This window comes from Falco naumanni, chromosome 3, assembly GCF_017639655.2.
Source record: "Falco naumanni isolate bFalNau1 chromosome 3, bFalNau1.pat, whole genome shotgun sequence".
NCBI classification, from domain to species: Eukaryota; Metazoa; Chordata; class Aves; order Falconiformes; family Falconidae; genus Falco; species Falco naumanni.
In genome coordinates, this window is record NC_054056.1 from 109,611,674 (window position 1) to 109,627,679 (window position 16,006).

Sequence of the window (16,006 nt, forward strand, 5' to 3'; positions counted from 1 at the left end):
CCTATACTCATGGCAGGACATGGCCTGGGGCTTGGGCAGATTTTGAGTTTCAAGGAGAGAAGCGATGCTATGAAATGAGGAACAGGAAAAGTTTGGCCCTATGCCTCCTTCTGTGATCAGGAAAAAAAATGATCCCACTCTGTGCTGGACCTCCCTGGTCTGCAGACAGGGTTAGTGCAGCCCGTGCAGCAACTTTATCTCACGGATCCTTGGGGCACAGTCAGTCCCTTGGAACTGGGTGCACCCAGGACATAGAATCATAACATCCTAGAATGGTTTGGGTTGGAAGGGACCTTGGAGATCACCTAGTTCCAACATTCCTGCCATGGGCAGGAACATCTTCAACTAGACCACTTTGCTTAAAGGCCCATCCAACCAGGCCCTGAAGACTTCCAAGAAGGGGGTGCACACAACTTCTCTGGGCAACCTGGTCCAGTGCCTCAGTGCCCTCACAGTAGATAATTTCTTCCTAATATCTAATCTAAATCTCCCCTTTTTCAGTTTAAAACAATTCCTCCTTGTCTTATCACTACATGGGCCTGTAAAAAGTCCCTCTCCAGCTTTCTCGTAGGCCTCTTTAGGTACTGGAAGACCACTATAAGGTGTCTCTGGAGCCTTCTCTTCTCCAGGCTGAACAACCCCAACTCTCTCAGCCTGTCTTCATAGCAGAGGTGCTCCAGCCCTCTGCTTACCATCGTGGCCCACCTCTGGGCTTGCTCCAACAGGTCCATCTCCTTCTTATGTTGAGGGCACCAGAACTGGATGCAGTACTCCAAGGAGGGTTCTCACAAAGGCAGAGTAAATGGTGAGAATCACCTCCTTTGACCTGCTGGCCATGCTGCTTTTGACACAGCTCAAGGTTTGTTTGGCTTTCTGGGCTGCAGGCGCACATTGATGGGTCACGTTGAGCTTTTTGTCAACCAACACCTCCAAATCTTTCTCCTCAGGGTTGTTCTCAATCCATTCTCTGCCCAGCCTGTATTTGTGCTTAGAACTGTCCTAACCCAGGTGCAGGACCTTGCACTTGGCCTTCCTGAACTTCACAAAGTTTGCACAGGCACACCTCTCAGGCCTGTCAAGATCCCTTTGGATGGCATCCCTTCCTTCCAGCATGTTAACTGCACCACACATATTGGTGTCATCAGCAAACTTGGTGAGGGTGCACTCAATCCCACTGTCCACATCACCTACAAAGATGTTGAACAGCACCAGTCTCAATACCAACCCCTGAGGAACACCACTCATCACCGGTCTCCACTTGGACACTGAGCTGTTGACAGCAACTCTGTGAGTGTGACCATCCAGCCAATCCCTTATCCACCAGGTGGTCCATCTATCAAATCCATGTGTCTCCAATTAAGAGACAAAGATGCCATGCAGGACAGTGTCAAATGCTTTGCACAAGTCCAGGTGGATGACATGAGTCACTCTTCCCTCATCTGCCAATGCTATCATAGAAGGCCACCAATTTTGTCAGGCAGAACCTGCCCTTAGTGAAGCCATGCTGGCTGTCACCAATCACCTCTTTATTTTCCATGTGCCTTAGCACACTTTCAAGGAAGATCCACTCCATGATCTTGCTGGGCACTGAGGTGACACTGGCTGACCTGTAGTTCCCCAGGTCTTCCTTTTTTCCCCTTTTTGAAAAAGAGGTTTATATTTCTCCTTTTCCAGTCAGTGGGAACTTCACCAGTCTGCCACAACTTCCCAAATATGATGGATAGTGGCCTAACCACTTAATCTGCCATTTCCCTCAGGACCCGTGGATGCATCTTATCAGGTCCCATGGAGTTGCGCACCTTCAGGTTCCTTAGATGTTCTCTAACCAGATCTTCTTCTACAGCGGGATAGGCATGGCAGAGACATTTCCTGGGTCTCTTTGTACCTGAGTGCTGGGGCTGGGAGGAGGTGACTATGTCACTTCTTCTACCCAGAAACGAAGCATGAGGATCTTGGAGACATAGATCCCTGCAATCACTTGGAGACAATCAGCTGCAAACTTCTAGGGGGTTGCAGGTAGGGCTTGAAAGCTAGCTGGTGCCCAACAACAGATTCCCAAAAGCCTTATTAATCTTAGATGCACCTAATCTTGCTTAATAAACCAATCATGTTGTCGCATGTTATTTCAAGGTTTGCATGATTACAGGATACATAAACCCCATTAACTCTCCCTTGGCCTCCAGGGCTGTGAAGATCATGCCAAAGTAAACAAGTGAGGTTACTGAGCAACTAGGGAGGAACGATAACACAGGCACATCCATCCACCCATGTGCAGAGTCTTACAGGCATGTGCTCCTGCTGCCATCACCTTTCCAAAAAACACAGCCACCCCCCATTTCTCCTAGCCCAAACACCACTGGCACCATGGTTCAGAGGTTGGGAGATGGCTGTGCCTTTTGTGGGATGGATCCTAACACCCTGGCTTAGGTCTCTGTGACTTCTCAGCTTGAAGAGAAAATCCTTGTCCTCCCCTAAGCACTGCAGGGTGGGGAACCCAGATATCTGCTGGTGGGGTGGAGGATGATTGAGCTCTACATGTTGGTGGGCTGCACAGAAACATCCATGGGGCCAGGGCAAGTTGAGTAAAGAGTGTCTGGATAAAAGTAAGGGCAGCTGAAGACCTCAGCTTAGACTTGAGATTAGGAAGCATTTCTTTACAGAGAGGGTGGTCAAACACTGGAACAGTCTTCCTAGAGAGGTGGTCAATGCCCCATGACTATCACTGTTTAAGAAGTGTTTAGACAATGCCCTTAATAATACGCTTTAACTTTTGGTTGGTCCTGAAGTGGTCAGGCAGTTGGACTAGATGATCATTGTAGGTCCCTTCTCACTGAAATATTGTATTACATTCTATGCTATGCTATGCTATGGTATTTTGTGCTACCTACCTCTGTTACCCCTGAGATGCTTACAGGGAAAAATAAAAAAAAAAAAAAAAAAGGCAAACTCAATGTATGAAGAACCATTTACATTTTGCTGCTATTTATTGTGTGGCACAGCATTTTCTATAGGGGTTACATGCATTTGTGTGACCAAAGGATTGTCCCCTGTTCAGAAAGTTAGTGCTTGACTGCACACACTTCATATTTCTTTCCCACAGACCTTGTGGCTTGTTGAAGCAGCAGCCTGTCAGCAATTGCGTTTTATTACACATGAAAAAAGTGTTACATGTCTGCCAACCCCAACTTTTTTCTAGTGAGTTTGAGAGGATTTTCAAAAGGGACCCTAAAAGCTGAAGCTCAGACCTGTGCATGCATCCCTGAACTGCCAGTGGGAGGGCAGGTTCTCGCACATGTGCCCTGGTTAGGTGACAGAAATGCTTGCTCATCCCTATTTCCCATTTGATGAAAAACACTTGCTTTTTCTTCCTCATTCAGGAAAACTGGCACAGCAAGAGGACTCCAATAAGGCTCTCATCTGTGTTTTTCCACTGGATAAGGATTCATGAACTGCTTTCATAAAGGGGTAATATCGCAGATCAGCCTGAATAAAACACCTCTCAGCTCCTTTATTCAACCCAGCCCTGGCCCAGGACACTGTTGAAACAACAGATCCTCTGAGGATCCTTTCTGTGATGGCCTTCTAGCTCATGAGATCTTGCACATAGCTTGGATCGCCCCTGGTAACCATGACTTGAAGGTGACACAGTCACAAATATTGAAAATTATTGTGCTTGGAGAGCTAATTTTCCAAGAGCAGACCAGAACAGGCTGGCTTGTTTAGCTTGACAAAACATCTGACAGGACCAAATGCCCATAGAAATACCATCTCAGAGCAGGAAGAAGCAAAAGAAATATTTTATTATAAATGTGCTTTCTGACCATTACAACAGTGAGGGTCTGGAACAGCATCCTACCAGCAGAGCCACAAAGATGCATATACATCAGACAATTTTTTCTCTTTAAAGAAGTGATAAGAAGTAATGATAAGGGTTGAGTCTTATAAGCTGAGGAGACCCTTTGCATGTGCTCATTGAGATTAGCAGTAAAAGCCCCTTGAGGCACCTAGACTGGCTTCGTATGCATGAGCAACCCTAACCCACCCGTGACATCTTTGCACAGAGCTGGCACAAAAATGTAAGCTTGCAGAAAATCCTACCATGATCTGAGATAACCAGAAGGTAAAAGAAAATAATCTCCTAGTTGCATTCCCTGAAGGCAAATATAAATGACACCCCTTTCCCAAGCTGGCCATGCTGGTGATTGATAGCAGTTTGTTTAAAACCCCTTATTTTCTGGGGCAGAAGCCAGATGTCTTGCTATTAACTACTCCTCCTCGCCAGGACAGCTTTTCTCCTCTGCTGTATATGTGTCAGAGTCTGTCACTGTCTCCTGGGTGTTTGTTTCTTTTTCAGGTTTGGACGTTATCCCCAAAACACAGTGACAGCTGTCATGACACTAAACACACCACTTCCCCTGTGTCCCCTCTCCCAAGAGCCAGGAGACTGGCAGCAGCCAGGAAAGATTAAAAACAAATTCTGGCTTGTTTTTGGCCCAGCTTTACAAGAACATGGCCCATCTGATCACAAATTTGTGCATGCACAGGTAACAGCATACAGCTGCTGGTTTGAATTCGTTGCATGGGAAGAGTTTGTGAAGCCCCTGTGGGTTTCAGGAAAACAGATATTCAGGTGGAAGAGACTCTACTGAAGCCTCCGCTGGGACTGAAGACACTCAGCCCTTTCTAAGGCTTCAGAGCATCCATGACGAAGAGCTATTTGTTAATGAGGCTTAGTTGTTTTGCCACTCACATCAGCTCATGTTGAGAGTGTCCTGGTGCCACTGGGAACACCACTGCCCACTGTGGGTTGGTGCTCCTCACTGGGAGCGGTGGCACAGCCTTCTGCAAACATCTCCCATCACTGCTGCCTCACAGCCACACGCTGAAATCCTGCCACTGCCCGGAGGAGGGTTTCGACTGGCAAAGTGCCACCCACCCCTGGGATTTCGCATAGGCAAGTGGAAAATCATTGTGCCTCAGCCTGTGTTTGTGCCTTGCCTGGGGAACCAGCCAAGCAGCAAAGGTGTGTGCCTAGCAGCAGAGCTCAAAGGAGGTGAAAAACTTCTCCCAGGCATCAGCGTGCTCCTCACCCTGCTCCTTGCAAGTCCAAAGGTACTGCAGAAGCAAAGGCACCAACATGAGCACCTTGACATCACTCAGTCTCCTTTTCCAGGCAGGCTTCTGTATCTTATTCCCAGATTATTGAGCAAAAGCAATTTCTTTTGCAAGGAGATGAAGAGAGGTTCATACCCGCCCCATTATAGCTGTTAACAAGACAGGAATGAACTCTACTGGTCCAAACAATGGTGAGTCCAGAGCAAGGATGTGTGTTGAAACAAGAGTCGGACAATGCTTCCGTACTGGTGTGCCATCACTGATGTAGCTGAGGGCACATTAAATTGCCCTTGCAATGGGGAGGAATGGCCTGAAGGCTTGAAAAGCATCTTCTCCCCTTGTATTCAGAGACCTGCTGGCCAAAGGGAGCCTGTACTGATCTTGTTCAGATGACTGGGTTAGATGTTTTGGACTCTGATTCACGGATTTCATATGATATGGCTTTCGGTTGTCTTTAACATGGTGGATCTGCATGGATTTCAGCAATATGCCCACAAGGGATTAGTGCAAATTTGGTTCACCTCAAGGCACAATAGCCTTAGCCATATTTACTAAATGTATTCAGAAACTTAAAGCTCATTCAACACTAAAGATGCAATGCAGGACTGTGCCTGGAGGTACCGATGTGTGACAATTCTTGTCTGTTTAATAAGGGTTGAGTGGGGGAAGGAGATCAAGATCCAGACCAGCCTCAGACAGGGCACAGAATGATTAATTGACACACCTTGGTTTTTTTAAAACCTCATGACAAACTATAGAGTGGAGCCTTAGGGAATGGGGATGAAGGTATGCAGTCCATCTGTCCCATTCTTTCACAATACGCTGAGCATCCCTCTCGAGTTCAAGTGACCTGCAATGACTTTGCTAAATTGAGATACCAACCACCATGCTGTTTGCCTCCCTGCTCCCTCAACATATCTGCTTCAGGCACCCTAAATTTCCTTTCACCTATTTTTAGGGGATTTGCCTTGTTCTCAGATCTGGGGCCATACTGAATAAAGAGGCTTTGGACTCATGTCCCTCTGGAATTAGGGATGTGAGAGTTGTGCAAGAAAGCAATGAAGATATCTGAGAGAGGATGTGCTGGCATGTCAGAGGCAGCCGTTCCAAGTCATCCAAGGCCTAATGTGGAAAAACAGATCTATTTCAAGAAGGAAAAAAAGTGCACATGATAGGTTTTAGATGAGAAATAATTTGGGAGTGATATTGAAAATGATATCACTCCTGCTGCACTTCAATCCTGCCTAGTGCATTTTATAATTAATAACTACTTCAGATGAAGTGACTTTCTTTTGAATGTGCAGTATTAAACATTTAAATCCCTATCTGTAAATATAAGACTCTGGCAGATATCTCCATAAGCCTTGCAGCTACATGGTAATGTATATTTATATTCTAGATAGGTATTTTTAGCAAGAACTACAAGTTCTTTCTGTATTTGATTACATCAGAGCTCTGTTTTACATGAAATGCCTGGACTGCAAAAATACCCCTTTCTTTTTTTATTCTCTTGAAGTTCTGCAATAATTTCTGTCCTTATCTCTTTTTCTTTCATGTCCACCTGGATTAACGCACCTTCCAAGTGGGCTGTATGGTTTTCCCCCCCTCCTTGCCCTCTCAAAGAAGAAAAAAAAATTAACAAGAATCAAGCAGCAAAACACTTCCTGGTGTTTTCCACCTTGCATCTTGAGCCAGCCTGCAATCAGGGCATGCCAGGATAACTACCACCACTCATGGCTACACATGATGTGACCAGTGTCCTGCTGTGGAAAGCAACTGCAAATGATCCCTGCTGGAAACTCTGTTCCCCTAAGTGTGAATCATGCTGTTTGTGTAGCTTTGCTCTCCCACGGCACCCGTTATGCTTTTGTGGCAATTGTGCCCAAGTCAAAACAGCAGGATTGAACCTGGGTCCTGATCCAGCCCAAGCCAAGGCAGGGTGTATACTGTGTTTCCAGAGGAGAAACTAGCTTTTGAAATGTCGACTCCACCTTCAAGACATGTGGAGCCCAAGAGAAAAGGCCATTCAAGGCAGACACATCACCCTGATGGTTGGCTGGAGGTAGCACTCAACAGGGCTCACCAGTTTGAATATCCTCACCAATACGGGTCTCCAAACACCTCCCTGAAAATTTAGTCTCTGGTGTGTTTTACTCTTTAATTTCTAGACAGACAAAAGTATTTGCAGATTTGCAGCTGAAAGCAGGTGATGCAGATCAGGGCTGCACATCTGTAGGGCTGCCCTACATTTGCAGAACAGCTGGAAGGTGATGTAAAAGGCAACTCCTTGGCCAGATAAAGCATAAGGCAGCAAGGAGTGCTCTCACGTCTCTGGACATGCATGGAATGACTGCTGGGAAGAACAAGCCCCCAGAGGGGCAGGTAAAATCCTTCAATACAGCAACAGCAGCATTGGATGCCACCTGCTGTGAAGCCTTATCTCACAGGGCTGAGAGGCTGCAAGTTTTTTATGGCCCTTTGGAGACACATCTTTCTCTGTTCTATTTTATTCAGCCTATATTTAAACTTGCCTCTCCATATGTCCACTTGACCCAGTGACGCAAAAGTCTGCCAACTCCTTTGAGTCCCCTGGCAGCGTCCTGCATTTGCTGGGGCACTAGTGCTTGTTGGGTTTGACTCCTAGGGGCTAAATAGGAAGAATAAATAAAAGCAGTAACTAAAGCAGCAGCAAATCAGACTTCACAAGGGCTCCCAGTGACAACTGTTCAGCCTGTGGCTTATGGCTAACACTGTGTGAACAGATGAATATTAATGCAAAGGACATTTTGTATCCCTGACACTCTGTGTGAAGGGCTTTTCACTTGGCTTAATCTAGGAACATATTGCAAGTGCTTTGAAGCTAAATCCTGCCTTTGACTCTGGTTTGGCTACAATAGAAGCTCACTGCTCTGGCAATGGAGCCATTAACAGACAAGTCCCAGGTGACAGGAGATGTGCAGCACAGTGTGATACAGGATGCTCACAGCCAGCACCAGTGACACAAGGAGGCCAGTGGTTCCCATCCGCAGCATCTTTGCAGTGCAGAGCAGGTCCCCAGTGGCTGCTCCTGGCTGCCTGCTTGCTTTGCAGTGCTGAGCTCAGTTCTCTTTGCCTGCTGCAGGAGGAGCTGAACCAGGAAAACCTCCAGTTCGCCCTGTGCATTCTCCAAATGAGCCTCCTGTCCACTGGACAGTACTTTACCCTGCTGCCACTCTTCTCCCGATCCTCTTCCAGCAGGGACAGCTTTAAATCTATCCCTTCCAAAGAGTATTTTTTGTACTCCCTTACTTATCCCTTTCTGTAGCTTTTCCTCTCTCTGGCACAGCGCAGTTTGGCAGCTGCATAACCAGCCAGAGACATGACCTTCCTGCAGCCTGTGCTGCCCCATGGTCCTTCTTCTCTGGGTGAAGGCTGAGCACACAAGAAAGATGCTGCAGGTTGAAAACCAGAGGATCCAGCTTTATTTGCCAGATTCTCACCCAGAAGGGAACCCTCACCATCCCAGTCCCTCTGTATTCAGACCTTGCCCCATCTGCATGTACAACACATGGAGTGAAGTTCAGTCCCCGTTAACGCAGCACAGGACTCTGCAGCCAGTGTGGAAAAGCAACTGGGGAAAGTGACTTACCCTGGAGCTTGAACCCAGAATAGAAAAGGGGATCTGGATCTAAGGATGGCAATGATGGTTGTTTGCTTCTGGCCTGACATGTCAGACTGTTTTGGAAGCAGGGAAACAGAGAACAGATGAGTAGGAAGTGGATGCTGGTGCTCTGTGTCTGCAAGAGTGGGTGTAGTATCAGCATTTGAGTAAATCCTGATCATTATTTGCTCAACGACATCCCCCACCCCACCCCCTGCCACCCCCACCCCCCCACCCCAGCCTCAGTATTGCAAGGGTGTTTCAGGGAAGCTGTCACTGTTTTAGTGAAGCACAGAGCATTTCCCTTCCAGAACAAAGGGGCTCACCATCCTCCTGAGCCCCAGGCTTGTGCTGGGCCCTCTGCCAAGGAATACAGTGCCTTGTTAAAGTTTTCTTGCAAATGGTACTGAAGCAGACCTTGAGAAACAATTACCTCTGTGCAATGAAGAAGAAGAGCCCCCCTGCTTATTCCTTTGGTTTTCTGGTTTGTGTCTCACAGAAACAGAATGAAAAATGGGGAAAAAAATAGAGAAAACCAAACTTAGCCACAGAGGGGGTTACAGGGATGGCATGAACACACAAGGATGGTTCACAGGATGTACCCATGCTCCACTCCACCCTCGCTCTTGGAGGTTGCCTCCTGCTCCCCTGGATGAGCCCTGGCGGTAGGAACAGAGCAAACGGCAAGTTCCTTGGCTTTCCCCCACCACCGGAGAGGGCTGTCAGCTGGGCACACCCGGCTCATCTCTATCTGCTTCCAATCCATCTGGGTTTACAGCAGACAGGGCATCAAAATGAATCTTACTGCTGCTCCAAGGGAAAATGGAGCAAATCCCCAGCTGGGACCCTGTAGTGCTGCTAACCAGTGTGAGTAAAGCTGTTGGCTTTTCCCAGAGCTGAGGGTCTGGGATAGTCATTACTTTGCCTTTCCTGTGGTCCCTGCTGTGAAGGGATGGGGGAGGGCAGAGTAACAGAAGTCGCTTGAAATGATCTGTAAAACATCTGGGAAGGGAAATCCAGCAGCTCTGATTGCAACCCAAGCTCAGGCAAAGGGCTGCTAAGGGTTTTGTCTAGCCAAACTCCCAAATTTGCTTTTGCAGGTCTAACCTGCCCTGGCCTGTTAGTCCAGGGCATTTTGAGCTTTCCAGAAATACATCCCATCTCAACACATGAAGACTGAGCCCTTCTGAACTCATTCCATAGCTTATTCTAGACAGAATTAAGTGCCAGCTTTCTGCAACTGCAAGCCACACTCTGCTGGGCAGGTAGTAAGTGGGGACCAATATCCACCTGATGCTCTGACTCAGGAAATTGCAGCAAAAATGGAAAAAAAATAAGCCAAGCTCCTGGTGGAGGATTGGAGGATTTTTGGGGGGTTGTACACAGAGGTTTAACAGAGGCACAAAGGCACAGGTTGTATGAGAGCTGGGGGACGCCTGTGAAAAAAAGTACTGTCTATGTTCAGCATGTGTAGAACCCGGTGCTCTCGCTGAGGATGATGCTAGAACACCAGCCTTGATGGCACTGCCCAGTCCCTCTTGCTGCACAGAGCTGCAGTGCTTCATCCACTACTGCTCCCCACAGAGGAAAGCTGCAGCGGGAGATGCGGATCCTGAGGACCAGAAGCGGCTGAAGGTGAGGAATGTTCTGCTTAGCAGCTGGAAACTGGAAATTTGAGGGTTTTAGGTCCAGGTGCCCAAACTCATGGTTTGAATCCACTTGATAGGACTGAAGATGAGTGTAGCCACACATCAGTGAAGAAGATTATTCCCAAGGCACCTGAGAGTTCAGGAGGCAGCTTGTCGGAGAGAGGAGTTGGGGTGTTTTGGCTGGAGTGTGGGCACTTGTGATGTTACAGAGCACTCTGAAGGAGCGTGCCAATGACCATGGCTGTCAGACCCAGTGCTGCAGAGCTGCTTCGCACCCCATCGCTGCTCCTGGTGTCATCAGTGCAGAGATCAGTGTAGCAGCATGACTTGGGTCTGGTTGCTCCTATCCCATCATAGGAGATGCACTCCACCTCACAGCTTCTGGTCACGGTGATGTTGCCAAAAAAGGGGTAACCTGAAACAGGCAGATTGGAGAGGGGGAGAAGGATTAGACAGAAAGAAATGGTAAAGGAAAGTGCAGACATCTGGCATTGAGAAACGCTGGCTTTGTACAATAGAGGGGAACTAAAAGTAAAGTGTTTATAGGTAAATAAAGGCAAATAAATTGTTGAACATCTCTAATCCACGGATGCCTGTAATCCAGATTACTCTTTGTAGGAACATGCCTGCCAGTTCTCCCTGGTGACCTGCTCTCCCCCTCCTGCTCCTTCCAGATTTATTCTAGCACGGCCAAGGGACAAGGGCAAGTCACAAGTCCCTGTCTATTTTGTTCAGGTGAGTTGCTCCTGCAATGGCTCTGCATGGAAGGTGGCAGTGTAAAGAAGCACTGCTGTAATGCTGGCATGGTCACTGGTGAGATGGTGTTTGTTAGGTGGAAGGGTCTACAAACAAGGACAGAGCCCCTGAGTTTCTGCAGTGTGTTTGCACACATCTGTAAGTCCAGGGTCCACAAGGACTTAGGGATAGGAAAGGCAAAACAGAGTAAGCAGAGTAAGTCCTGTATACTTCACTATGAGGCTCTGAATCGGATTGATTTCTCTCCTTCCTACCCTGCAATTGGATAACTTCACCTGAATTCTTATAGAGAAGTTAAAGGACAATACTAGTTGTGACTGGGAGAGGGAGAGGGAAGCATGGCTGTTAAGTTGAGGAATGTGATTCTGTCCCTCTGCTCTCATGAGACTCCACCAGGAGCACTGCATCCAGCTCCGGAGTCCACAGTAGAAGAAAGACATGGACCTGTTGGAACAGGTCCAAAGGAGAGGCCTGAAGATGATAAGAAGGCTGGAGCACCTCTCCTGTGAGGACAGGCTGAGAGAGTTGGGGTTGTTCAGCCTGGCGAAGAGAAGGGTCCAGGGAGACCTTATAGCAGCCTTCTAGTATTTAAAGGGGGCCTACAGGAAAGATAGGGTGGGACTCTGTAAAAGGGCATGTAGTGAGACAATGAGAAATAATGGTTTTAAACTGAAAAAGGGGAGATTTTAATTGGATATTAGGAAGAAATTCTTTACGGTGAGGGTGCTGAGACACTGGAACAGGTTGCCCAGAGGATGTCCCCTCCTTGGAAGTGTTCAAGGTCAGGTTGGATGGGGCTTTAAGCAAGGTGCTCTAGTGGAAGATGTCCCTGCCCATGGCAGGAGTGTTGGAACTAGGTGATCTTTAAGGTCCCTTCTGACCCAAACCATTCTGTGATTCTACAATCTCTCCCCATGAGCATTCACAGCAATCAATGAAACTTACCTGAGTCTACGGAGTGCAGCGTTGTTGTGCACACAGTGGCTTTCGGGGGGCACTGGGTGGCTGTTCTGCACTTAGCAATGTCCGTTGGTTCCTTGCACGTGTAACATCGTAAGGACTGGGCTGCAGAGGGGAACAGAATGAGTTTGAGGTGGTCACAGCAGCGAAGACAAACGGCTTCTCTGCTCTGTGGTGGGGACTATGTGATGGTCAGTGCTTCATCCCCCCCTTGATCAAGATGCAGTCTCAGAAAGTAAGCATGTCTGGAGGCAATGGCAAGCTTGGATATGTTGGAGGGAAAGACCAAACCCCAGCACAAAAGGACAGGGATGGTGTTGCAGGCGTTGAGTGTGATCACTACCTTGGGGGCTCAGCAGCCCCAAACCAGCAAGGGTTTAGAGACATCTATTGTTTGAGCAGCGTTGATGGGAACTTTGCATCCTCTGCAAGAAATGCTGTAACACAGAGCAAAATATCTCCTTCTGTTGAGAGCAGCATTCACTACCACTGAAAGACTGGCAGTTCCCCCCGTCCCTCCACCCACAGTGACGGCTCCGTTGCGCTTGTTTAGAGGGATTTCTGCAGAACCTAGCAACTAAGAGCAGAATTTAAATTTCAGAGTTGTATCAGAGATTCTAAGGGCTGACTGTGGCCTAAAAAGCACTTTCATCAGGGGCTACTGCTGCTTCTTAAAAGAGATGATGCTAGAAACCTCTTGCTGGCTGCCTGCCTACGGAAGGACGCCTTTACATATGCAAGCATTGATCACAGCAGTTGCTCAAAAGTCTCTGGATGAGACCTGTCCGACCGCAGCAGGCAGATACCGAGCGTGCGTTTCTCCGGAGTCGTGCTGGTGTGGCTTGATGACAGAAACCAGCCTAAGTTGAGTATTTTCTGGCGTACCTGCCTTCTACCAGCACAGCAGCTGAAGCACCACCCAAATGCATCCACTGCCATCTATTGGCAATATTGCAGAGAAACAAGGTTTTCTTACAGTTCTGCAGCATCTGCTGTCAGAGAGGAACCCCTGGGACTTTATGATAAGGATAAACATTTCTGAAGGCAGTTGTTCGAACACCTGACTCCAGAAAGTGTTTTCAGGGCATCTGCTTCTCTTAGCACCTCCTTTGGAAAATCCAGCTGTGAAATAGAGCCTACAGGGTGTAAAAACTTTCTTTGTGGTCTTTGCGGAGGTAGGAAGGACTTTTTAATGTGAGCAGTGATGGTGTTCTTGTGGCCATATCCTTTGTGAACAGGTGCAGGGAAGCCGCTCCCGTTTACCCGAGCTGAGGACTTTGGTAGAACCCTTCCAAATGGCCCATGAGAAGCTGTTCTATACTTTAACATGTAGTGCCCACTGAGAAAGAAAATGCAACATTGTCAACCTGACAAGTATATGGATGTCTGTGAGTGTGTAGGACTGGGCAATATGTGGATCATAGAATCATAGTTTTGTTTAGATTAGAAAAGACCTTTAAGAACATCGAGTCCAATTGTTAACCTAGCACTGCCAAGTCCACCAGTAGATCATGTCCCTAAGTGATGGAGCAGTGATAACTTAAAGCATCTGAGAAACTGATCTGCAGCCTTTGGGTTGAGTGTTTCCTCACCGTTCTCATGGGTGAGCAGGGCAGTGCCATGGGCTCTGGGGGAGTTACTTCCAGTTAAGAGCAGGTTTAAAGAAGATAATCCTCAGCCCCTTTATCTTTCACCGACTCTGTGTGGGGCACTCAGTGGACACTTGTTTTGTAGGAAGGGTTCAGTGGAAGAGGAAACCCCAAAATCATAAGGATGAGAGCAGAAGAACTGAACATAAAGGACAGTGCTGTGTCCTGATCTGAGGCCAATAATTCACCATTCATCTCTGTCCAACAGTACTTTCTACTCCTTGATATTAAACCTCTGGAAGACGGATGGTCACAGACATATTCCTCAGCTGCAAGAAGTGTGCCTGGACTAGTTGCCTCGCACTAGATCATCCCAGAAAAGTCATTTCTGCCCTATTCTCAGCTATAAAGCAAAAGATGGTGTTGCCTCTCTGTTTCCACAAAGTGCTCTGAGGCCTGTGGGTAGAAACCTGCTCCGTCAGTTCCTCAGCAATCCCAATAAATCCAGGACAGGACTAGACCCAGAAAGAGGATAAGAAGCACGTAATACTCCACCTGTGAAATATGTTGAAAGAAATGAAAAAAAAAACCAACAAACCCAAACAAAAACCAGCAGGTACTGAAATGTAAAAAAAATGTGGTAGCTGTATAACAGTCCTGGTTTATAAAAACACCTGTCTGGGTTCAGCCCTGTCGTGGATGTGACCCAGAGCATGTCCTTCAGCAGACAGTTGGATCTGCTTTAGAGACAGGTGGAAGGAGTAATGAGGGTAGCGGGATTTAAAAAATAATGCAGCCTGAAGAAAACTACCATGCACAGACAATTGCAAGGTGTATGACTTTCAGCCTTCTTCTACTTGCAAACCTTTGAATGATCTCCATGTAGCCATGCCTCCAGCCCCTCCCCAGCTATCTCCCCAGATGGAGATGTTCAACCCCTGTCCTGGCTGCCTTTCCTCTGAGATCTTTCAGAGTCCCATGAGAGGAGCCTGGGGATCTCTAGGGCCCATGGGCCACTGGTTAATACCCACTGGGTTGGTGTCACCCCAAGGATGACTCTGTTCCAGGCCAAGGATGTATTTGCAGTGGGTCACAGATAGACAAAGTAAGAACATAGCTATGAGCAGAGCCAGCTGCCAGCTTGCCCAAGACCCAGACCTGAGACCAAATGTAAACAGACTCAGGAGAACTGCCTGTCTCTGCCTATATCCTAAACTCTAGAAATCAGTGAAAACACTGGAGCTGCTGGTTCAATGAACCTTTCCAAAATCATTGGAGTTATTTCTCATATCCTCACTCATACCTATACTGAAGCCTCACACTCTGGTTTTCAGAGCTTCCAGCAGCCAGCTGGGAGGTTTTAGGGATGGCAGGATCTCAGGATGAACATAACCCATCCCATCCTGAGGGGACACATCGGCAGCTTAAAAACTTGTACTGCCCTGTGCCATGTGGCTGTCATTCACACCTTAGGCTTACCAAGCAGTGTGCCAGTCCCCTCCATCCCACGGTATGATCTGAACAGGGTCGGGTGACAGGTGGCAACCTATGCATCCAAATGATGCGCTCTCCATGAGGCGTTAAGTCTCTGCCCACTAGAGTGCATATCCCCTTTCCCATTCACCCTCTCCCATGACCTTCTTAAATACATGAAGGCATTATTTTCCCTACCTGGGGATTATCAGGTCTTTCTGCATTGACGCCTTCCCCCTCCCCTCCCAGGCATTTCCCAGGTGGTCCCTGGGGAATGTAGCAGTCTTACCCGACTCCATGTATGCCAGGCCAAGCAGCAGCCCAACCAGAAGTGTCTTCATGCTGGAAGCAGATCCGTGCAGTCAGGGCAGTAAAGGAGAGCTGCTCCCGGGGACCTTTATATGTTTTCCCACCCTCCACCTCCTGCTGATCCTGTGGGCGGATTCCCTCAGGGTGATCAGGGAAGAACTCAGCCCCAGTCCGGATTGGGATTTATGGAGGAACAAGTTCCTTGAGGAGGTGACGTCACCACAATGAGAAGACTCCTGCATACATTGGCTCTTCTTCAGGTTTATGTCCTGCGGCTGGTCCCATGGAAAAGGAAAAACACGGCTTGCTCTGCAAGAGGTGGCCCCATGCCAGTGCTTGGATGGGGAATGTGACAAGGTATGTTTGTTCCTTCCAGTCTGGCTCTGTGAGCTGACAGCTGGGCTGTGTCATGCGTGCTGCATTGGGCAACAAGAGTTAAGATGCAAACGGCAGCAGGCTGGACTTCCACACATGTTGGCTCAGTCTCACCAAAGCCTGTGCCGTGTTTTCGTGCC

At 47.8% G+C, this 16,006-nt stretch overlaps 1 protein-coding gene across 1 annotated transcript; it reads right to left on the reverse strand.

Moving 5' to 3' along the window:
• Window positions 1-3,781: 3,781 nt before the first annotated feature.
• Window positions 3,782-15,827, reverse strand: LOC121085747 (secreted Ly-6/uPAR-related protein 1-like). The gene is made up of 3 exons (XM_040588716.1): window positions 15,472-15,827; window positions 12,106-12,225; window positions 3,782-10,819 (listed from the first exon to the last, which is right to left on the reverse strand). Exons 1-3 carry the CDS (start codon window positions 15,521-15,523, stop codon window positions 10,608-10,610), a joined length of 384 nt encoding a protein of 127 aa, XP_040444650.1. The 5' UTR covers window positions 15,524-15,827; the 3' UTR covers window positions 3,782-10,607.
• Window positions 15,828-16,006: the final 179 nt, after the last annotated feature.

What these genes read in the sequence shown, in the direction of transcription:
- LOC121085747 (XM_040588716.1), bottom strand. Translation starts at nt 15,523, where the DNA reads ATGAAGACACTTCTGGTTGGGCTGCTGCTTGGCCTGGCATACATGGAG. An exon ending in CCTGGCATACATGGAGTCGG is followed by an intron (nt 12,226 to 15,471) that starts GTAAGACTGCTA and finishes TCCCCTCTGCAG; the next exon opens with CCCAGTCCTTACGATGTTAC. An exon ending in GCTGCACTCCGTAGACTCAG is followed by an intron (nt 10,820 to 12,105) that starts GTAAGTTTCATT and finishes TGCCTGTTTCAG; the next exon opens with GTTACCCCTTTTTTGGCAAC.